The sequence below is a fragment of the Amblyraja radiata genome, chromosome 7, assembly GCF_010909765.2.
Source record: "Amblyraja radiata isolate CabotCenter1 chromosome 7, sAmbRad1.1.pri, whole genome shotgun sequence".
NCBI classification, from domain to species: domain Eukaryota; kingdom Metazoa; phylum Chordata; class Chondrichthyes; order Rajiformes; family Rajidae; genus Amblyraja; species Amblyraja radiata.
The window spans coordinates 90,545,068-90,569,573 of NC_045962.1; the positions used below are offsets into that span (position 1 = coordinate 90,545,068).

Genomic DNA, 24,506 nt, shown 5'->3' on the forward strand with positions numbered 1-24,506 from the left:
TCCGGGTCATCAAACATCTCCTTCAGCTGAAGCCCAGAGAAGAGTAATGGTGAGTTACTGCAAGAGTGGGGATGGAGGGAGAGAGGGAGGAGCGAGTGGAGGAGAGGGGGGAGGAAGGAGAGAGAGGGGGTGAGAGGGGGGGGAGAGAGGGGGGGAGAGGAGAGAGGGGGAGAGAAAGGAGGAGAGAGGGGAAGGGAGAGAGGTGGGGAAGGGGGAGGGGGAGGGAGGAGGGAGAGAGTGAGGGAGAGAGAGGGGAGAAAAAGAGAGGGAGAGAGAGGGTGGAGGGAGAGAGAGATATGGAGGGAGAGAGAGATATGGAGGGAGAGAGGGGGGGGGGGAGAGAGGGGGGGGGAGGGGGGGGGGAGGGGGAAGGGGGGGAGGGGGGGGGAAGAGAGGGGGTGATGAGGGGAGATTGAAGGAGACAAGGGGAGAGAGGAAGGAAATATGGAGGGGAAGGGAGCTGCTCCCCTTCAGTGAGGGCAGACAGTGATTGGGAGATCAGCCCCTCCCTCTACCTCATACTGTTTTCTCACCTTTTCACGGAGAGCTTTCATCACTTCATCATCACTCATGTCCCCGTCCACATTCACCTGTATGTCAATCCACTGGCCCTCTCCATCTGAATACAACAGGCCAACATCAACAATGAGATCAGAGTCAGGTTGAATGTGGCTGAGTCCATGTCTTCCCTGCTCTCTCTTTTCTAGTGTATGTTCCTTTCCTTCATCATAGTCATTCACCGTGGAAACAGGCCCAGCCACCTGACCTGCCCATGAGGATCAAGATGCCCCCTTCTCTTGCCCCTTCTTGCTCCCCTGATTACCATGTTAAGTATGTTCCACAGTTCCCGAAACTCCTCCAGGGATACACTTGATCCCAGCTGCCAACACATGCCCCATCCCCTCTTTTTCCTGACTAGAACCTCAATCTCTCTCATTATCAAAGCTTCCTTCCTCTCACCTGCTTTGCCCTTCACTCTGACAGGAACATGCATGACTTCAGGTTTTAAACTGAATAAGGGGGGTGGGGTGTCGAATGGGATAGTGGAGGATGGAGTTAAAGGGAAAGGGTTTCTTAAATGTGTGAGCGTAGAGACAGAGGGGTGTAAAATGAGGGTAGAAGCAATAGGTAGCAAGGTGAAAAGTAAAAGTGGCAGGCAGACAAAACCAGGGCAAAAATCAAAAAGGGCCACTTTTCAACATAATTGTATAAGGGGTAAGAGTGTTGTAAGAACAAGCCTGAAGGCTTTGTGTCTCATTGCAAGGAGCATTCGTAATAAGGTGGATGAGTTGAATAGCAGATAGCTATTAATGACTATGATATAGTTGGGATCACGGAGACATGGCTCCAGGGTGACCAAGGCTGGGAGCTGAACATCCAGGGATATTCAATATTCAGGAGGGATAGAGAGAAAGGAAAAGGAGGTGGGGTAGCGTTGCTGATTAGAGAGGAGATTAACGCAATGGAAAGGTAGGACATTAGTTTGGAGGATGTGGAATCGGTATGGGTAGAGCTGCGAAACACTAAGGGGCAGAAAACGCTGGTGGGTGTTGTGTACAGGCCACCTAACAGTAGTAGTGAAGTTGGAGATGGTATCAAACAGGAAATTAGAAATGCGTGCAACAAAGGCAAAACCGTTATAATGGGTGACTTCAAACTACATATAGATTGGGTGAATCAAATTGGCAGGGGTGCTGAGGAAGAGGATTTCTTGGAATGTATGCGGGATAGTTATCTAAATCAACATGTAGAGGAACCAACGAGAGAGCAGGCTATTTTAGACTGGGTATTGAGTAATGATGAAGAGTTAGTTAGCAGTCTTGTTGTACGTGCCCCCTTGGGCAAGGGTGACCATAATATGGTTGAGTTCTTCATTAGGATGGAGAGTGACATTGTTAATTCAGAAACAATGGTTCTGAACTTAAAGAAAGGTAACTTTGAGGGTATGAGACGTGAATTGGCCAAGATTGACCGGCGATTGATTCTTAATGGGTTGACGGTGGATATGCAATGGAAGGCATTTAGAGACTGCATGGATGAACTACAAAAATAGTTCATCCCAGTTTGGCAAAAGAATAAATCAGGGAAGGTAGTGCATCCGTGGATAACAAGGGAAATCAGGGATAGTATCAAAGCGAAGGATGATGCGTACAAATTAGCCAGAAAAAGCAGCATACCGGAGGACTGGGAGAAATTCAGAGACCAGCAGAGGAGGACAAAGGGCTTAATTAGGAAAGGAAAAATAGATTATGAAAGAAAACTGGCAGGGAACATAAAAACTGACTGCAAAAGTTTTTATAGATATGTGAAAAGAAAGAGATTAGTTAAAACAAATGTAGGTCCCTTGCAGTCAGAAACAGGTGAGTTGATCATGGGGAACAAGGATATGGTGGACCAATTGAATAACTACTTTGGTTCCGTCTTTACTAAGGAAGACATAAATAATCTGCCGGAAATAGCAGGGGACCGTGGGTCAAAGGAGTTGGAGGAATTGAGTGAAATCCAGGTTAGCCGGGAAGTGGTGTTGGGTAAATTGAATGGATTAAAGGCCGATAAATCCCCAGGGCCAGCTAGGCTGCATCCCAGAGTACTTAAGGAAGTAGCTCCAGAAATAGTGGATGCATTAGTAATAATCTTTCAAAACTCTTTAGATTGAGGAGTAGTTCCTGAGGATTGGCGGGTAGCAAACGTAACCCCACTTTTTAAGAAGGGAGGGAGAGAGAAAACGGGGAATTACAGACCAGTTAGTCTAACATCGGTAGTGGGGAAACTGCTAGAGTCAGTTATTAAAGATGGGATAGCAGCACATTTGGAAAGTGGTGAAATCATTGGACAAAGTCAGCATGGATTTACAAAAGGTAAATCATGTCTGACGAATCTTATAGAATTCTTCGAGGATGTAACTAGTAGCATGGATAGGGGAGAACCAGTGGATGTGGTGTATCTGGACTTCCAGAAGGCTTTCGACAAGGTCCCACATAAGAGATTAGTATACAAACTTAAAGCACACGGCATTGGGGGTTCAGTATTGATGTGGATAGAGAACTGGCTGGCAAACAGGAAGCAAAGAGTAGGAGTAAACGGGTCCTTTTCACAATGGCAGGCAGTGACTAGTGGGGTACCGCAAGGCTCAGTGCTGGGACCCCAGCTATTTACTATATATATTAATGATCTGAATGAGGGAATTGAAGGCAATATCTCCAAGTTTGCGGATGACACTAAGCTGGGGTCAGGGTTAGCTGTGAGGAGGATGCTAGGAGACTGCAAGGTGACTTGGATAGGCTGGGTGAGTGGGCAAATGTTTGGCTGATGCAGTATAATGTGGATAAATGTGAGGTTATCCATTTTGGTGGCAAAAACAGGAAAGCAGACTATTATCTAAATGGTGGCCGACTAGGAAAATGTGAGATGCAGCGAGACCTGGGTGTCATGGTACACCAGTCATTGAAAGTAGGCATGCAGGTGCAGCAGGCAGTGAAGAAAGCGAATGGTATGTTAGCTTTCATAGAAAAAGGATTTGAGTATAGGAGCAGGGAGGTTCTACTGCAGTTGTACAGGGTCTTGGTGAGACCACACCTGGAGTATTGCGTACAGTTTTGGTCTCCAAATCTGAGGAAGGACATTATTGCCATAGAGGGAGTGCAGAGAAGGTTCACCAGACTGATTCCTGGGATGTCAGGACTGTCTTATGAAGAAAGACTGGATAGACTTGGTTTATACACTCTAAAATTTAGGAGATTGAGAGGGGATCTTATAGAAACGTACAAAATTCTTAAGGGGTTGGACAGGCTAGATGCAGGAAGATTGCTCCCGATGTTGGGGAAGTCCAGGACAAGGGGTCACAGCTTAAGGATAAGGGGGAAATCCTTTAAAACCGAGATGAGAAGAACTTTTTTCACACAGAGAGTGGTGAATCTCTGGAACTCTCTGCCACAGAGGGTAGTCGAGGCCAGTTCATTAGCTATATTTAAGAGGGAGTTAGATGTGGCCCTTGTGGCTAAGGGGATCAGAGGGTATGGAGAGAAGGCAGGTACGGGATACTGAGTTGGATGATCAGCCATGATCATATTGAATGTCAGTGCAGGCTCGAAGGGCCGAATGGCCTACTCCTGCACCTAATTTCTATGTTTCTATGTTTCTATGTTTCAACTCTTGTCATCACCCTTTTAAAAGCATCCACTTTCCAGACGATCTTTTGCCTACAAACAACCTGCACCAATGAATTTGAGCAAAGTCCTCTCTGATACCAACAAAGTTGACCTTGCCACAATGCAGAATGTTAACGTGTAGGCCTGCCCTGGCTTTGTCTATAACTATTTTAAAGCTAATACAACTGTGGGAACTCATTCATCCACCGACACTTGTCACTTGCTCTTCCCAATTTCATAACAGTAAATGAAGCTTTGCCCTCGACTGAAAAGGGGTCTCGATATGTCTGAGGAAACTTTATTAAACACATTTAACAAATTCCAGCTGGTCTCAACCCTTGACACAATGACTGTCTGTTGAAATGATCAGACTCATACAAAGTATTTTATTAGCAACTCTGCGGAGGTAACACTTAGTGCTTTCATCTCCAGGCAGACAGCTAGAGAGAGAGTGAGAGAGAGATAGAGAGAGAGAGCGAGAGCGAGAGATAGAGTGAGAGAGAGACAGAGACAGAGACAGAGACAGAGACAGAGACAGAGACAGAGACAGAGACAGAGACAGAGACAGAAACAGAGAGAGAGACAGAGAGAGAGACAGAGAGACAGAGAGACAGAGAGACAGAGAGACAGAGAGACAGAGAGACAGTGAGAGAGTGAGAGAGTGAGAGAGTGAGAGAGTGATAGAGTGATAGAGAGAGATAGAGATAGAGAGAGATAGAGACAGAGAGAGTGAGAGACAGAGAGAGAGAGTGAGAGAGAGACAGAGAGACAGAGAGACAGAGAGGGAGAAATCCAGGGCAAAAATCAAAAAGGGCCACTTTTCAGCTTAATAGTATAAGGGGTAAGAGTGTTGTAAAAACAAGCCTGAAGACTTTGTGTCTCAATGCAAGGAGCATTCGTAATAAGGTGGATGAGTTGAATGTGCAGATAGCTATTAATGACTATGATATAGTTGGGATCACGGAGACATGGCTCCAGGGTGACCAAAGCTGGGAGCTGAACATCCAGGGATATTCAATATTCAGGAGGGATAGACAGAAAGGGAAAGGAGGTGGGGTAGCGTTGCTGGTTAGAGAGCAGATTAACGCAATAGAAAGGAAGGACATTAGCTTTGAGGATGTGGAATCGATATGGGTAGAGCTGCGAAACACTAAGGGGCAAGAAAACGCTAGTGGGAGTTGTGTACAGGCCACCTAACAGTAGTAGTGAAGTTGGGGATGGCATCAAACAGGAAATTAGAAATGCGTGCAACAGTAAAACAGATATAATGGTTGACTTCAATCTACATATAGATTGGGTGAATCAAATTGGCAAGGGTGCTGAGGAAGAGGATTTCTTGGAATGTATGCGGGATAGTTTTCTAAACCAACATGTAGAGGCACCAACGAGAGAGCAGGCTATTCTAGACTGGGTATTGAGTAATGAGGAAGGGTTAGTTAGCAGTCTTGTTGTGCGTGGCCCCTTGGGCAAGAGTGACAATAATATGGTTGAGTTCTTCATTAGGATGGAGAGTGACATCGTTAATTCAGAAACGAGGGTCCTGAACTTAAAGAAAGGTAACTTTGAGGGTATGAGACGTGAATTGGCCAAGATAGACTGGCGATTGATTCTTAATGGGTTGACGGTGGATATGCAATGGAAGGCATTTAGAGACTGCATGGATGAACTACAACAATTGTTCATCCCAGTTTGGCAAAAAAATAAATCAGGGAAGGTAGTGCATCCGTAGATAACAAGGGAAATCAGGGATAGTATCAAAACAAAAGATGAAGCGTACAAATTAGCCAGAAAAAGCAGCATACCGGAGGACTGGGAGAAATTCAGAGACCAGCAGAGGAGGACAAAGGGCTTAATTAGGAAAGGGAAAATAGATTATGAAAGAAAACTGGCAGGGAACATAAAAACTGACTGCAAAAGCTTTTATAGATATGTGAAGAGAAAAAGATTAGTTAAAACAAATGTAGGTCCCTTGCAGTCAGAAACGGGTGAAAAGGACATGGCAGACCAATTGAATAACTACTTTGGTTCTGTCTTTACTAAGGAAGACATAACTAATCTGCCGGAAATAGCAGGGAACCGGGGGTCAAATGAGATGGAGGAACTGAGTGAAATCCAGGTTAGCCGGGAAGTGGTGTTAGGTAAATTGAATGGATTAAAGGCCGATAAATCCCCAGGGCCAGATAGGCTGCATCCCAGAGTACTTAAGGAAGTAGCTCCAGAAATAGTGGATGCATTAGTGATAATTTTTCAAAACTCTTTAGATTCTGGAGTAGTTCCTGAGGATTGGAGGCTAGCTAATGTAACACCACTTTTTAAAAAGGGAGGGAGAGAGAAAACGGGGAATTACAGACCAGTTAGTCTAACGTCGGTAGTGGGGAAACTGCTAGAATCAGTTATTAAAGATGGGATAGCAGCACATTTGGAAAGTGGTGAAATCATTGGACAAAGTCAGCATGGATTTATGAAGGGTAAATCATGTCTGACGAATCTTATAGAATTTTTCGAGGATGTAACTAGTAGAGTGGATAAGGGAGAACCAGTGGATGTGTTATATCTGGACGTTCAGAAGGCTTACAACAAGGTCCCACATAAGAGATTAGTATACAAACTTAAAGCACACGGTATTGGGGGTTCAGTATTGATGTGGATAGAAAAGTGGCTGGCAGACAGGAAGCAAAGAGTTGGAGTAAACGGGTCCTTTTCACAATGGCAGGCAGTGACTAGTGGGGTACCGCAAGGCTCAGTTCTGGGACCCCAGCTATTTACGATATATATTAATGATTTGGACGAGGGAATTGAATGCAACATCTCCAAGTTTGCGGATGACACGAAGCTGGGGGGCAGTGTTAGCTGTGAGGAGGATGCTAGGAGGCTGCAAGGTGACTTGGATAGGCTGGGTGAGTGGGCAAATGCATGGCAGATGCAGTATAATGTGGATAAATGTGAGGTTATCCACTTTGGTGGCAAAAACAGGAAAGTAGATTATTATCTGAATGGTGGCCGATTAGGAAAGGGGGAGATGCAACGAGACCTGGGTGTCATGCTACACCAGTCATTAAAAGTAGGCATGCAGGTGCAGCAGGCAGTGAAGAAGGCGAATGGTATGTTAGTATTCATAGCAAAAGGATTTGAGTATAGGAGCAGGGAGGTTCTACTGCAGTTGTACAGGGTCTTGGTGAGACCACACCTGGAGTATTGCGTACAGTTTTGGTCTCCTAATCTGAGGAAAGACATTCTTGCCATAGAGGGAGTACAGAGAAGGTTCACCAGACTGATTCCTGGGATGTCAGGACTTTCATATGAAGAAAGACTGGATAGACTCGGTTTGTACTCGCTAGAATTTAGAAGATTAAGGGGGGGATCTTATAGAAACTTACAAAATTGTTAAGGGGTTGGACAGGCTAGATGCAGGAAGATTGTTCCCGATGTTGGGGAAGTCCAGAACAATGGGTCACAGTTTAAGGATAAGGGGGAAATCTTTTAGGACCGAGATGAGGAAAACCTTTTTCACACAGAGAGTGGTGAATCTGTGGAATTCTCTCCCGCAGAAGGTAGTTGAGGCCAGTTCATTGGCTATATTTAAGAGGGAGTTAGATGTGGCCCTTGTGGCTAAAGGGATCAGGGGGTATGGAGAGAAGGCAGGTACAGGATACTGAGTTGGATGATCAGCCATGATCATATTGAATGGCGGCGCAGGCTCGAAGGGCCGAATGGCCTACTCCTGCACCTATTTTCTATGTTTCTATGAGAGAGGGAGCGAGAGGCTGTCTCTCTGTCACCCATTGCTAATCTCCAGAGATGCTGCCGATCCCGCTGAGTTATTCCCGCATTTTCTGTCTATCTTCAATCTTCTTGGCCCCGCTCTGGGAGTAGAAGTGGGGGCGGATCCGGACAGCAACGGCCGTGAGCCCCAGGCCGAGTTCGCCAATTGTTTACCTGCTTCTACTGTTGTTGGAGGTGAGACGTTGCGTCGCGCCAGGGTCTTGGGCCTGTCCCACTTTGGCCGTCAGTTACGCGACAGGCCGTTGGCGCTACCAGGTCGCGTAAATGGTGCGTGAAAGACAGCCAAGTGGGACAGGCCATTAAGGGGACAATGCTGAGAACTATATTCTGTATATTTTTCTTTTCACTTTACCTTTTGAATTTGGTTTGATTATATCCATGTGTAATATTGTCTATGTTAAATGTTGTCCTATTTGATGAGATAGTATCTCTGGATAAGTAACAATAATAAACCTAAACCACCACTTCTCTTCAGGTCACACTCTCCCCACTGATCTCGTGAATATCATATTTCTCATTCTTTATGCCGTTTATCTCCTTCAGGCCAATAACACTTCAGCTGTTGTTTTGCTTTGGTCTATTCTTCAGTCAAAACCCAGCCCTGCTCCAAACCCCAAATCATAATCCATCTCAGAGGCCTCCAATCCACCCCACTAACCACTTAAATCTACTTCACCATCAAACTCCATGTGGTTCCCTAAACCAATCTCAATCTCAATCCCAGGAGGATTGTTGTCTACTGCGGAACAATACTGAATTCTCCAAACGTTGGCTACAGGGTAAATGAGGACAAGTGATAATGTGTGAGAGGGTACAGTACCTGAGGATGTGTCTCCCATTGGGTCAAAAGATGATTCCTGGGTGGATTCTCCAGTCGTTGATCCATCGGTCTGTTCCCCTGTGGACAACTGGAGATCTGGAATAAAGAGACAGAGGCGTGGGAGTGTGGCAACCACATCTGGTCATCAGGCTGGGCAAAGAGTTTAGGAATTAGAGGATAGGTTCTGTACAGATAGCAGCATCATCCAGTCTCCCTTGGAAATGTCTGTCACTGGGATTAATTTCAGGGACTGGTCATGGAGAGCAGCGTTCCCTTCCATGGGACCCCCCCTCTTGCAATCGCCCTCCCCCACAGACACCAACCTCCCCTCACTCCAGACTCATAATCCCACCACACTCCCTTCCCCAATTCACACTCCCTCCTCTTCCACACCAAACTCCCATCTCCAGACCTCCTCCTCTCCAGTCCAGACTATCATCTTCCTCTCGCTCCAGATTCCCTCAACCCCTCCTCCCTCCCTTAGTGTCAATATTTCCCTCAGGTACCCAACCCTACTTTACCCCCACCAGCACGAAGATATGGTGCAAGACCCTGTCCCAACGACCCCTCCATCCATACCTGAGCTTGTACCTGGTTCTGGGATGGTGGACAAATCCTCCTGGGGTTGGGTTGTTGTTTCCTGGGGTTCCCCAGTTGGTACGGAGTGTGGATCTGTAATAAAGTGTGGACAGACAGTGGGTGTAGTGGGGAAATAATCCCGTATCCAAAGGAAAACACCAACAAACGCATGTAGGGCGGAACTAGGCAGATACCCACTGATAATAAATATCCAGAAAAGAGCACAACATTTTTGGAATCACCTTAAATCTAGCCCCCCAGATACCCTCCAGTTTAAAGCCCTTCAAACACAAGAGGGGAACCCAGAAAAGAGTTCCCTGTGTCAGTTGGTACTGAGACTAACTACCCCAACTCAGTTAAACCCTATCCAGTTAAACCCTGACCGGCCCCAGATGAATACTGGCCCCCAATCACCAATTAGAGTGAACCAAATTATCAAACAATGTAAAGAAACGTACTTGGAACATTGGGATGAAGAAACCAAAAGCCAAAGCAGATTAGAATGTTACCATTCCCTAAAAAGAGATTATAAATTGGCAGACTATCTCTCAACTGTTAGAGACATAAAGCAGAGACAGACCCTCACCAAATACAGGTTAAGTGACCACTATTTGGTAGTTGAAAATGGAAGACAGAAGAGATTCTGGCAACCAAGAGAAAACAGAATATGCGGCCACTGTTTGACAGATGAGGTTGAAACAGAGGTGCACTTCCTCCTAAAATGCAAAAAATTTGACAAAACAAGGAAAGCATACTTTGACAAACTCATTGTGGCAACCCCTGATTTTAAAGAACTAGATGATACATCAAAACTAAGAATAATCCTTGGCGAAGGAAATACGGCACATCTTGGTGCACAATACGTAACAGCATGCCATAACCTGAGAGACGGTGAATGACCAACATGCACATATGTAAGCACACACTAATTCGACATTAACTAACACTAAGAAATTAATATTGAATTGCTAAACTTGCTATTGTGTTGTACTGCTTACAGCTACAAGAACGTGTAGCAATAAAGGGCTATCGGCCTATTGCAAGTTTATGTACAGGGACATATCTATCCATGCACTGTATACTTGTATTTATACTTATGCATTTCAAATATGTGTCATGTTTTATACTTTGGCAATATAACAATGTTTTTTTTATCATGCCAATAAAGTTTTTAAATTGAAATTAAATTGAATTGAGAGAGAGAGAGAGAGAGAGAGAGTGAGAGAGAGAGTGAGAGTCAGAGTGAGAGTCAGTGAGAGTCAGAGTGAGAGTCAGAGTGAGAGTCAGAGTGAGAGTCAGAGTGAGAGTCAGAATGAGAGTGAGAGTGAGAGAGAGACAGAGAGAGAGACAGAGAGAGACAGAGAAAGACCAGAGAGAGAGAGAGAGAGAGAGAGAGAGAGAGAGAGAGAGAGAGAGAGAGAGAGAGATAGAGAGAGAGAGAGAGAGAGAGAGACAGACAGAGAGAGACAGAGAGAGACAGAGACAGAGAGAGAGAGAGACAGAGAGAGACCCACTGATAATAAATATCTAGAAAAGAGCACTAAATTTTTGGAATCACCTTAAATCTAGCCCCCCCCCAGATACACTCCAGTTTAAAGCCCTTCAAACACAAGAGGAGAGCCCAGAAAAGAGTTCCCTGTGTCAGTTGGTACTGAGGCTAACTACCCCTATCCAGTTAAACCCTGTATTTACACTGGGACAGACAGTAAAGGGCCTGTCCCACTTGGTCCATCACTTACACGACAGGCCGGTAGTGACGGTCGCGGGACGGTCCCGCGAGAGTCACGCGCGTCATCATGCGCCCGCACAGCCGTCTGGAGCGCGTGACGTCATTTGAAGATAGACACAAAATGCGGGAATAACTCAGCGGGACCGGCAGCATCTCTGGAGAGAAGGAATGGGTGATGTTTCGGGTCAAGACTCTTCTTCAGTCTGAAGAAGGGTCTCATCCCGAAATGTCACCCATTGCAACGGCCGTGAGCCCCAGGCCGAGTTCGACAATAGTTTACCTGCTTCTACTGTTGTTGGAGGTGAGACGTTGCGTGGCACCAGGGTCTTGGGCCTGTCCCACTTTGGCCGTCAGTTACGCGACAGGCCGTTGGCGCGCTACCAGGTCACGTAAATGGTGCGTGAAAGACAGCCAAGTGGGACAGGCCATTAAGGGGACAATGCTGAGAACTATATTCTGTATATTTTTCTTTTCACTTTACCTTTTGAATTTGGTTTGATTATATCCATGTGTAATATTGTCTATGTTAAATGTTGTCCTATTTGATGAGATAGTATCTCTGGATAAGTAACAATAATAAACCTAAACCACCACTTCTCTTCAGGTCACACTCTCCCCACTGATCTCGTGAATATCATATTTCTCATTCTTTATGCCGTTTATCTCCTTCAGGCCAATAACACTTCAGCTGTTGTTTTGCTTTGGTCTATTCTTCAGTCAAAACCCAGCCCTGCTCCAAACCCCAAATCATAATCCATCTCAGAGGCCTCCAATCCACCCCACTAACCACTTAAATCTACTTCACCATCAAACTCCATGTGGTTCCCGAAACCAATCTCAATCTCAATCCCAGGAGGATTGTTGTCTACTGCGGAACAATACTGAATTCTCCAAACGTTGGCTACAGGGTAAATGAGGACAAGTGATAATGTGTGAGAGGGTACAGTACCTGAGGATGTGTCTCCCTTTGGGTCAAAAGATGATTCCTGGGTGGATTCTCCAGTCGTTGATCCATCGGTCTGTTCCCCTGTGGACAACTGGAGATCTGGAATAAAGAGACAGAGGCGTGGGAGTGTGGCAACCACATCTGGTCATCAGGCTGGGCAAAGAGTTTGGGAATTAGAGGATAGGTTCTGTACAGATAGCAGCATCATCCAGTCTCCGTTGGAAATGTCTGTCACTGGGATGAATTTCGGGGACTGGTCATGGAGAGCAGCGTTCTCTTCCATGGGAGCCCCCCCCCTCTTGCAATCGGCCTCCCCCACAGACACCAGCCTCCCCTCACTCCAGACTCCAGCGTTCCCTTCCATGGGACCCCCCGGCCCCCCTCTTGCAATCGCTCTCCCCCACAGACACCAACCTCCCCTCACTCCAGACTCATAATCCCACCACACTCCCTTCCCCAATTCACACTCCCTCCTCTTCCGCACCAAACTCCCACCTCCAGACCTCCTCCTCTCCAGTCCAGACTATCATCTTCCTCTCGCTCCAGATTCCCTCAACCCCTCCTCCCTCCCTTAGTGTCAATATTTCCCTCAGGTACCCAACCCTACTTTTCCCCCACCAGCACGAAGATACGGTGCAAGACCCTGTCCCAACGACCCCTCCATCCATACCTGAGCTTGTACCTGGTTCTGGGACGGTGGACAAATCCTCCTGGGGTTGGGCTGTTGTTTCCTGGGGTTCCCCAGTTGGTACGGAGTGTGGATCTGTAATAAAGTGTGGACAGACAGTGGGTGTAGTGGGGAAATAATCCCGCAGCTCTGCGGGATGGAAGGAGACTGGATTCCCGCCCTCTCCTGCGTCGTGTATCCTGACACCTCCACGTATTTCCCCAAGGACGGCACGGTGGAGCAGCAGTGTAGTTGCTGCCTTTTGGGCCGGTCCCACTCAGGCGGCTTTTCAGGCGACTGCTGGTGACGGTCAAGTTGCAGGTTGTGCCTGAAAAACCGGCAACTGGAACAGTGACTGTCACTGTCAGAGTGACCCATATATTGTACCCCCCTCTCACCCCACACTCAGTCCTCCCCCTACTCCAGCCCCCCCTCACCTACTCCAGCCCCCACTCCAGCCCCCCTCCCCACTACAGACCCCCCTCCCCCACTACAGCCCCCCTCCCCACTCCAGACCCCCCTCCCCACTACAGCCCCCCTCCCCACTACAGCCCCCCTCCCCACTCCAGACCCCCCTCCCTATTCCAGCCACCCCTCCCCGACTCCAGACCCCCCTCCCCACTACAGGGAAGATATTACAGCAGTGCTTTGGCAGGATAGATTAGAGGGCCCGTTTAGGGAGGGTATTTGGGTGGAACTGAGAAATGGGAAAGGGGTAGCAACACTTATAGGGGTGTATTATAGACCGCCAAATGGGGAGCGAGAATTGGAAGAGCAAATATGTAAGGAGATTGCAGATATTAGTAGTAAGCACAAGGTAGTGATTGTGGGAGATTTCAATTTTCCACACATAGACTGGGAAACACATTCTGTAAATGGGCTGGATGGGTTGGAGTTTGTAAAATGTGTGCAGGATAGTTTTTTGCAGCAATACATAGAAGTACCTACTAGAGAAGGGGAGGTGCTGGACCTCCTGTTAGGAAATGAGACGGGTCAGGTGGCAGAGGAATGCGTTGGGGAACAGTTCGGGACCAGTGATCACAATACCATTAGTTTCAATATAATTATGGAGAGGGTCAGAACTGGACCTAGGGTTGAGATTTTTGATTGGAGAAAGGCTAACTTTGAGGAGATGCGAAAGGATTTAAAAGGAGTAAATTGGGACAGTTTGTTTTATGGGAAAGATGTGGAAGAGAAATGGAGTAAATTTAAAGGTGAAATTTTAAGAGTACAGAATCTTTATGTCCCAGTCTGAAGAAGGGTTTCGGCCCGAAACGTCGCCTATTTCCTTCGCTCCATAGATGCTGCTGCACCCGCTGAGTTTCCCCAGCAATCTTGTGTACCTTCGATATTCCAGCACCTGCAGTTCCCTTTTGAACATCTTTATGTCCCTGTTCGGTTGAAAGGAAATAGTAAAAATTGGAAAGAGCCATGGTTTTCAAGGGAAATTGGAAACTTGGTTCGGAAAAAGAGGGAGATCTACAATAATTATAGGCAGCATGGAGTAAATGAGGTGTTTGAGGAGTATAAAGAATGTAAAAAGAATCTTAAGAAAGAAATTAGAAAAGCTAAAAGAAGATATGAGGTTGCGTTGGCAAGTAAGGTGAAAGTAAATCCAAAGGGTTCCTACAGCTATATTAATAGCAAAAGGATAACGAGGGATAAAATTGGTCCATTAGAGAGTCAGAGTGGACAGCTATCTGCAGAGCCAAAAGAGATGGGGGAGATATTGAACAATTTATTTTCTTCGGTATTCACCAAGGAGAAGGATATTGAATTATGTGAGGTAAGGGAAACAAGTAGAGTAGCTATGGAAACTATGACATTCAAAGAAGAGGAAGTACTGACACTTTTGAGAAATATAAAAGTGGATAAGTCTCCAGGTCCGGACAGGATATTCCCTAGGACATTGAGGGAAGTTAGTGTAGAAATAGCAGGGGCTATGACAGAAATATTTCAAATGTCATTAGAAACGGGAATAGTGCCAGAGGATTGGCGTACTGCGCATGTTGTTCCATTGTTTAAAAAGGGGTCTAAGAGTAAACCTAGCAATTATAGACCTGTTAGTTTGACGTCAGTGGTGGGCAAATTAATGGAAAGGATACTTAGAGATAATATATATAAGCATCTGGATAAACAGGGTCTGATTAGGAACAGTCAATATGGATTTGTGCCTGGAAGGTCATGTTTGACTAATCTTCTTGAATTTTTTGAAGAGGTTACTCGAGAAATTGATGAGGGTAAAGCAGTGGATGTTGTCTATATGGACTTCAGTGAGGCCTTTGACAAGGTTCCTCATGGAAGGTTGGTTAAGAAGGTTCAATGGTTGGGTATTAATGGTGGAGTAGCAAGATGGATTCAACAGTGGCTGAATGGGAGATGCCAGAGAGTAATGGTGGATGGTTGTTTGTCAGGTTGGAGGCCAGTGACTAGTGGGGTGCCACAGGGATCTGTGTTGGGTCCACTGTTGTTTGTCATGTACATCAATGATCTGGATGATGGTGTGGTAAATTGGATTAGTAAGTATGCAGATGATACTAAGATAGGTGGGGTTGTGGATAATGAAGTAGATTTTCAAAGTCTACAGAGAGATTTATGCCAGTTGGAAGAGTGGGCTGAAAGATGGCAGATGGAGTTTAATGCTGATAAGTGTGAGGTGCTACATCTTGGCAGGACAAATCAAAATAGGACGTACATGGTAAATGGTAGGGAATTGAAGAATGCAGGTGAACAGAGGGATCTGGGAATAACTGTGCACAGTTCCCTGAAAGTGGAATCTCATGTAGATAGGGTGGTAAAGAAAGCTTTTGGTGTGCTGGCCTTTATAAATCAGAGCATTAAGTATAGAAGTTGGGATGTAATGTTAAAATTGTACAAGGCATTGGTGAGGCCAATTCTGGAGTATGGTGTACAATTTTGGTCGCCTAATTATAGGAAGGATGTCAACAAAATAGAGAGAGTACAGAGGAGATTTACTAGAATGTTGCCTGGGTTTCAGCAACTAAGTTACAGAGAATGGTTGAACAAGTTAGGGCTTTATTCTTTGGAGCGCAGAAGGTTAAGGGGGGACTTGATAGAGGTCTTTAAAATGATGAGAAGGATAGACAGAGTTGACGTGGATAAGCTTTTCCCACTGAGAGTAGGGAAGATTCAAACAAGGGGACATGACTTGAGAATTAAGGGACAGAAGTTTAGGGGTAACATGAGGGGGAACTTCTTTACTCAGAGAGTGGTGGCTGTGTGGAATGAGCTTCCAGTGAAGGTGGTGGAGGCAGGTTCATTTTTATCATTTAAAAATAAACTGGATAGTTATATGGACGGGAAAGGAATGGAGTGTTATGGTCAGAACGCAGGTATATGGGACTAGGGGAGAATACGTGTTCGGCACGGACTAGAAGGATCGAGATGGCCTGTTTCCGTGCTGTAATTGTTATATGGTTATATGGTTACATGGTTACAGACCCACCTCCCCACTCCAGCCCCCCCTCCACACTATAGACCCCCCTCCACACTACAGACCCCCCTCTCCACTCCCCCTCCCCCACTACAGACCCCCTCCCCACTACAGACCCCCTCCCCACTACAGACCCCCTCCCCACTACAGACCCCCTACACACTACAGACCCCCTCCCCCACTACAGACCCCCCTCCCCCACTACAGACCCCCCTCCCCACTACAGACCCCCCTGCCACCTCAGAGGCCTCCAATCCACCCCACTAACCACTTAAATCTACTTCACCATCAAACTCCATGTGGTTCCCTAAACCATTCTCAATCTCAATCCCAGGAGGATTGTTGTCTACTGCGGAACAATACTGAATTCTCCAAACGTTGGCTACAGGGTAAATGAGGACAAGTGATAATGTGTGAGAGGGTACAGTACCTGAGGATGTGTCTCCCATTGGGTCAAAAGATGATTCCTGGGTGGATTCTCCAGTCGTTGATCCATCGGTCTGTTCCCCTGTGGACAACTGGAGATCTGGAATAAAGAGACAGAGGCGGTGGGTGTGTGGCAACCACATCTGGTCATCAGGCTGGGCAAAGAGTTTGGGAATTAGAGGATAGGTTCTGTACAGATAGCAGCATCATCCAGTCTCCTTTGGAAATGTCTGTCACTGGGATTAATTTCGGGGACAGATCATGGAGAGCAGCGTTCCCTTCCATGGGACCCCCCCTCTTGCAATCGCCCTCCCCCACAGACACCAACCTCCCCTCACTCCAGACTCATAATCCCACCACACTCCCTTCCCCAATTCACACTCCCTCCTCTTCCGCACCAAACTCCCACCTCCAGACCTCCTCCTCTCCAGTCCAGACTATCATCTTCCTCTCGCTCCAGATTCCCTCAACCCCTCCTCCCTCCCTTAGTGTCAATATTTCCCTCAGGTACCCAACCCTACTTTTCCCCCACCAGCACGAAGATACGGTGCAAGACCCTGTCCCAACGACCCCTCCATCCATACCTGAGCTTGTACCTGGTTCTGGGACGGTGGACAAATCCTCCTGGGGTTGGGCTGTTGTTTCCTGGGGTTCCCCAGTTGGTACGGAGTGTGGATCTGTAATAAAGTGTGGACAGACAGTGGGTGTAGTGGGGAAATAATCCAGCAGCTCTGCGGGATGGAAGGAGACCGGATTCCCGCCCTCTCCTGCGTCGTGTATCCTGACACCTCCACGTATTTCCCCAAGGACGGCACGGTGGAGCAGCAGTGTAGTTGCTGCCTTTTGGGCCGGTCCCACTCAGGCGGCTTTTCAGGCGACTGCTGGTGACGGTCAAGTTGCAGGTTGTGCCTGAAAAACCGGCAACTGGAACAGCGACTGTCACTGTCAGAGTGACCCATACATTGTCCCCCTCTCACCCCACACTCAATCCTCCCCCTACTCCAGCCCCCCCTCACCCTACTCCAGGCCCCCACTCCAGCCCCCCTCCCCACTACAGACCCCCCTCCCCACTACAGACCCCCCTCCCCACTCCAGACCCCCCTCCCCACTCCAGACCCCCCTCCCCACTCCAGACCCCCCTCCCCACTACAGCCCCCATCCCCACTCCAGCCCCCCCTCCCCCACTCCACTCCCCCCCCCTCCCCCCTCCAGACCCCCCTCCCCACTCCAGCCCCCCCCTCCCCACTCCAGACCCCCCTCCCCCCTCCAGACCCCCCTCCCCACTCCAGCCCCCCCTCCCCACTCCAGACCCCCCTCCCCACTCCAGACCCCCCTCCCCACTACAGACCCCCCTCCCCACTCCAGACCCCCCTCCCCACTACAGACCCCTCCCCCCTACTACCCCCCCCCTCCCCACTACAGACCCCCCTCCCCACTCCAGACCCCCCTCCCCACTCCAGACCCCCTCCACCACTACAGACCCCCCTCCCCTTACAGACCCCCCTCCCCACTCCAGACCCCCCTCCACCACTACAGCCCCCCTCCCCACTCCGACCCCCCTCCCACCCCGACCCCCCTCCCCCCTCCAGACCCCCCTCCCCACTACAGACCCCCCTCCCCACTCCAGCCCCCCCTCCCCACTCCAGCCCCCCGTACCACTCTCACCCCACACCTCCCTCCAACACCCTCTCATCCAGCCTCACCCCTCGCTCCCTCCACTCAGCCCACCAACCCCCCGTTGCAAGCTCTTTTCTTACCGCCAGCCCACCCGAACCACCCCTCACACCACGACCTAACCAACCCCAACCCCCGCCCACACCCCCTCCCAACCCCCACCCCACCCTCACCTCCCCCTAACCAACCCAGAACACCCGCCCCTCAGCGCCCCCCGACTCCAGACTACATTGCTTCCCACTCCAGTCAGTCCTACTCTCCACTCACCCGCCTCTACACTTCCCCTACAAGGAGGGGAGACTGGGTCGCGGGAGACGGAGGGGAAGGTGGGTTTGTGGGGAGCGGCGGGTGAGTCTGATGGGAGAGGAGGGTGGGTCAGGGGAGAAGGAGATAGTTGAGTTGAGGGAGGGGAGGGGATGGTTTGATGGGGTGGCGGGGGGGAGAAGGGGACGGGTGTGAGACCAGGTGCACGGGAGGGGGCAAGGGACATATGGGTCATTACGAGGGAGAAACTGCTAGGTTCTGGGGTTGGGGAGAGTGTCCAATGGGGAAACGGAGGTGAGGGAAGCCTACGTCACAGGGTGAGTGTAATGAGTGGGTCGGTGAGCTGGGACAGGGGACATCCTACAGGTGAGGTGGGACAGGGGACATCCTACAGGTGAGGTGGGGGTCAGGCCCTGGTGGTTTATCTCAGACAGTCGGTGTGGGACTGGGACCTGAGATGATCACACACACAGACCGGGGATTGGAAAATTGCCAACTTGTCGCTCTCCAGATTTTCCCAACAACCTCCCAGATGAGTTGCTGTGAACAGCGACGTACCTGTACAATACACCTTGTTACAGCAGAGTGTGGGCTCCAGCCGATACACAAAGAAACCTCCGCAGCGTTTCACCTTGATCTCATGCTGTCTGTTACAGCCGTTTCCATCCCAGGTGAAACAGACTGTCCTGGTCACCTCCCCGTCTCCTTCACTGGGATGAGGACCTGGAATGAGGTTGATAAACATTGTAAAATGTACCCGGTCCCACAGTGCGGTTGGGAATGTGAATCTGGAGCCAGTGTAACACAGTGATCACAACCCACACTCTGGGCTGATCTGTATCAGTCAGTGGTGATCTGCTGCCCTCACCCTCCCCACAGCAGCAGCTGCTTCCTGAGACCAGCTCCTGGTGCTGGCACCCTGGGGTGCTGGGTCTGGAGATACGGGGGCAAGGCAGGAGAATAGTGGAGTAGACGTGATGGGCCGAATGGCCTAATTCTGCTCCTATCACTTATGAACATGACTAGAAACACAAGCCCCGACCATGATGGGTGCTGACATGTCAGGGGCGGGGCTTCATCTGACCGTCTCAATCAGGGGCGGGGCTTCACCTGTCAGCACCCATCAGGGGCGGGGCTTCACCTGTCAGTGCCCATCAGGGGCGGGGCTTCCCATGTCTGCACCCATCAGGGGCGGGGCTTCACCTGTCAGTGCCCATCAGGGGCGGGGCTTCACCTGTCAGTGCCCATCAGGGGCGGGGCTTCACCTGTCAGTGCCCATCAGGGGCGGGGCTTCACCTGTCAGTGCCCATCAGGGGCGGGGCTTCTGACCCTCCCCGGCCATTCCCCGAGCCCCAGATTTGCAAACTCTGACCCTACCGTTTAACCAGCCTGTGCTCGTCCCGGAGCAGTGATAGGTGGGAACGTCAGTCTCGGGAATCTTCCATCCGCCAGAACTGAAACAACAATCAGAGAGTTAGTCCCTGAACTGAGGGAGTTTGTTCACCCAGAGAGAGGCCGGCAATGGGCCCACTCTCAATATTCACTCACCACAGGGATTCATTTTTGCCCCTTCAACAGAGTCAAGGGTCTAATGTCTATTATCTATTGTCTATTGTCATGCAGCTTGTACAGTGCAGTAATGGCCCTTCAGCCCACAACGTCCAGGCTGACTCTTTTGTCAAAACCATTTACATGCATATGGACCAGAATTCTTCTGTGGTAGACAAAGATGCTGGAGAATCTCAGCGGGTGAGGCAGCATCTATGGAGCAAAGGAAATAAGCAACGTTTCGGGTTGAAACCCTTCTTCGGACTGATGTGAGGGTGGGGGGAAGAAGAAAGGAAGAGGGCTGAGGAAGAGCTGGGAAGGGGAGGAGAAATGAGGGACTATCTGAAATTGGAGAAGTCAATGCTCATACCGCTGGGGTGCAAACTGCCCAAGCGAAATATGAGGTGCTGCTCCTCCAATTTATGGTGGTCCTCACTCTGGCCATGGAGGAGGCCCAGGACAAAAGGTCGGATTCGGAGTGGGAGGGGGAGTTGAAGTGCTGAGCCACTGGGTGATCAGGTTGGTTATTGCGAACCGAGCAGAGGTGTTGGGCGAAGCGATCGCCCAACCTCCGCTTGGTCTCACCGATGTAGAGCAGCTGACACCTAGAGCAGCGGATGCAATAGATGAGGTTGAGGAGGTGCAGGTGAACCTCTGCCGCACCTGGAAAGACTGCTTGGGTCCTTGAATGGAGTCAAGGGGGGAGGTAAAGCGACAAGTGTAGCATTTCTATAGAAATAGTCTCCCTGTATCTACACTGTCCCATTCCCGACACTGATGATCCCAGTCTCCCTGTATCTACACTGTCCCATTCCTGACACTGATCACCCTTGCTCTCAATCTATTTTCCCTCACTGCCTGTTTCCAAAACATTTTCTATGTCATTGACAAACGCAATGATCTCTTTGTTTCACCTCTTAAATCTGTACCACCCCACTCCGTGCTTTTCATCATTCTGCCATTGTCCACTGCTGCACTCAGTGTGGGTACAACCCGTGCTCCTCCAGGGCTGGTCCAGGACGGTGTGGTTTACACACGGATCACCGAGTGCGGAGTCTGCGGCTGGAGGATATCATAATGGTCAGAGTTAATGTCACGTTAATACCCAGCATGCATGTATGCGATTCATGCCTGGAACGACACCAAAACGGTACACGATAGCGCTACAATTTTTGGACCACCTTACTCACAATTGATGTTATATTTTACAAGTTATTCACATTTTCAACTTTACAAAATTCAGTTTGAGAAAGACTGACTTGAACACTGCAGTGGCAGTTAAAGCTATGACGTCACAATGGGATCTTATTTACATAAACTGCCCATCACCAGTGCTCCACCCAACAATGACATCACAATGGAATCTCATTTACATAAACTGCCCATCAACAGTCTTCCACCCAGTGCAACATGAGATTTGTTACATTGTTGTAAGGAGAGGGAGGGAGGGAGTGGGGTGATGGAGGGAGGGAGGGAGGGAGGGAGTGACTGAGGGTAGGGGAAAGGAGGGGGAGGGAGCGGTGACGGAGGGAATGGAGGAAGAGAGGAGGAGAGGGGAATGGAGAGGGAGGGTGAAGAGGAGGGTGCAGGGGGAATGAGGTGGAGGGGGGATGGGGTGTAGGGGGATGGGGAGTTGGGAGAGCAGAGAGGAGAGAGAAGAGGGAAGAGGGAGGGTGCAGAGGAGGGGGAGGCAGTGTTGGGGAATGAGGGCAAATGAGACATGCCTGCGTAATAGGGGGCTATGGGTGAGTGGTGAAATATTGCGTTGGGGGAATGCAGGGCTGCCAACATTGGGTGAGAGTTGGGAGTGAGAAATTGCGAGAGACCAAGCCCGAGGGAGCATAGCGACCGGGGGGGGGGGGGGGGGGGTGTGGGGGGGGGAGCGTGTCCCCCTCCCATTGGAATTGTGCAATATGGTGCATACTGCAGCGAGTCTTTTAACTTACACTTGAATACAATATATATGCTTTAAATTGGATTGGAGCGTTTTTGAAAGGGGGGAGGCTGTGCGATCACTGATCACTGGCCTTGGGGTTACCCGGTGAGTGAGTGGAGCAACCGAGTGGGGAGAGGGTGTGGAAGAAGGGTGTCCCCCCTCCAAGGGTAGGAACTTTTTGAAATTTTATGTTTTAAAATCATGTTTTAGTGCACTGTAGAAGTATGATTTCAATGTTTTTTGTATGAAGTATTTTTAAGAGGTAACTTTTTAAGGGGTAACTTTATCCACACAAAGGGTGATGGGTGTATGGAACAAGCTGCCAGAGGAGGTAGTTGAGGCAGGCACCATCCCAACATTTAAGAAAAAGTTAGACTGATCCATGGATAGGACAGGTTTGGAGGTATGTACCAAAAGCAGGTAGCGTAGCTGGGACATGTTGGCGGGTGTGGGCAAGTTGTGCCGAAGGGCCTGTTTTCACACTGTATCACTCTATGACTACATTATACCTCCACCATGCATGAATGCTTCAAAATCAAGTGATCGAGTTTTATTGCCATATACTCAAGCATAGAAACATAGAAAATAGGTGCAGGAATAGGCCATCGGCCCTTCGAGCCAGCACTGCCATTCAATATGATCATGGCTATTCAACTAAAATCAGTACCTCTTTCCTGTTTTTCCCCCATAGCCCTTGATGTTATTAGCCCCAAGAACTAAATCTAATTCTCTCTTGAAAACACCCAGTGAATTGTCCTGCACTGCCTTCTGTGGCAGAGAATTCCACAGATTCACAACTCTCTGCGTGAAGAAAGTTTGTTCTCATCTCAGTCCTAACTGCCCCCCCCTTTATTCTTAAACTGTGACCCATGGTTCTGAACGCCCCCAACATCGGGAACATTTTTCCTGCAGTTACAGTAAGTGAAAATCTGACAGGCAAGCAGGATGCTTTCTCCAACCACCCCCATTTGAAGTCTACTATCTTCCACCGTTTCTACCCAGTGCTTGGTACTTACTTCCAGCAGCCACTAGTTGTCCTCCAGGATGCACTCTCTCTCCTCTCAACCCCCCTCTCTCTCTCCCCCTCTATCTCTCCCCTCCATCTCTCCTCTCTCCCTCTCCTCTCATCCCCCTCTCTCTCCTGTTTCCCCCTCTCTCTCTCTCTCCCCCCTCTCTCTCTCTCTATGTCCTCTCTCTCCCCTCTCCCTCTCTCTCTTCCCCCTCTCTCTCCGCTCTCTCTCTCCCCTCCATCTCTCCTCTCTCCCTCTCCTCTCACCCCTCTCTCTCTCCTGTCTCCCCCCCTCACTCTCTCCCCTTCCCACTCTCTTCTCTCCCCCCTCCTCTCTCTCCCCCTCTCTCCCTCTCTCTTCCCCCTATCTCTCGTCCCCTCCTCTCTCTCCCCCCTCCCCTCTCTTTCCCCTAACTCTCTCTCCCTTCTCTCTCCCCTTTCTTCCCCCCTCACTTTCTTCTCTCTCTCCCCTCCCCCCCCCCCTCTCTCTCCCCTCTCTCCCCCCCCCCCGCTTCCCCCCCTCTCTCTCTCTCTTTCTCGCTCCCTCTCTATCTCCCCCTCTCTCCCTCTCCCTCTCCATACACTCTCCCCTCTCTCTCTTCCCTCTCTCTCCTCTCACCTCTCTCTCTTCCCCCCCTCTCTCTCTCGTCTCTCTTTCCTCCTCTCTCCTCCTCTCTCCCCCTCTCTCTCCCCCATATCTTCCTCCCACCTCACTCCCCCTCGCTCTCTCTCCCCTCTCTCTTTGTCTCTCTCTCCTCTTTCTCTTTGCCCCCCATCTTTCTCTCTTTCCCCCGTTTCTCTCTTTCCCCCTCTCTCCCTCTTCCCCCTCTCTCTTTTACCACCCCTCTCTCTTCCCCCTTTCTCTCCCATTCTCTCCAACCCTCTCCTCCCTCTCCACCCCCTCTTCCCTCTCACCCCTCTCTCACTTCCCCCCCTCTCCCACCTCACTCTCCCCCCTCTCTATCCCCTACCTCTTTCCCCCTCTCCCTCTCCATTCACTCCCCCTTTGTCTCTCCCCTCTCTCTCTCCCCCCTGTCTCCTTCCCCCCTCTCTCTCTCTCCACCTCCCTTTGAGAGTCTGTCCCTTCGGCACAGAGACTCTCGCGGCAGCGACGCCTCCGACGGCCCGGGACACTCGCACTGTCCGGAGCGCTCCGTGACCAGAGCTGTAGCGAGCGACTCGCTAGCCGCGCAAACACTCGTCAGCCCCGCAAACTCACCAGTCCTGACTCCCCACATCTGTATCCGCCCGCTGCTCCCATCCCTCCCTCAGCCCCGGCTCTCCAATACCCGCGGACCATGCAGTTTATCCGAGTTTTTAAATTTTTGTTGATCACAGAATTTCTCACCACAGAGCGTGAGAAACTTCTGATCAGCGTGAGGGCGTGAGAGTTTGCTTGAGGGCGTGATTCTCATGCTCAAAGCGTGAGAGTTGGCAGCTCTGGGAATGGGTTGTGTTGGGGGAATGGGTGAGTGGTGGAAACGGGTTGTGTTGGGGGAACGGGTGAGTGGTGGAATATTGCG

General features: G+C 49.4%; 1 protein-coding gene across 1 annotated transcript in view; it reads right to left on the bottom strand.

Moving 5' to 3' along the window:
• The window catches only part of LOC116975639, a 613,100-nt gene that overhangs the window by 563,819 nt on the left and 24,775 nt on the right, over positions 1 to 24,506 (bottom strand). The window contains exons 9-16 of the mRNA XM_033024967.1: positions 20,953 to 21,100; positions 19,868 to 19,944; positions 19,049 to 19,213; positions 17,137 to 17,229; positions 16,557 to 16,652; positions 12,676 to 12,768; positions 12,009 to 12,104; positions 9,331 to 9,423 (exon numbers count right to left, since the gene is read on the bottom strand). Of these exons, the coding sequence (XP_032880858.1) occupies positions 9,331 to 9,423; positions 12,009 to 12,104; positions 12,676 to 12,768; positions 16,557 to 16,652; positions 17,137 to 17,229; positions 19,049 to 19,213; positions 19,868 to 19,944; positions 20,953 to 21,100 (861 nt within the window). The remainder of the gene's footprint in view (positions 1 to 9,330; positions 9,424 to 12,008; positions 12,105 to 12,675; positions 12,769 to 16,556; positions 16,653 to 17,136; positions 17,230 to 19,048; positions 19,214 to 19,867; positions 19,945 to 20,952; positions 21,101 to 24,506) is intronic.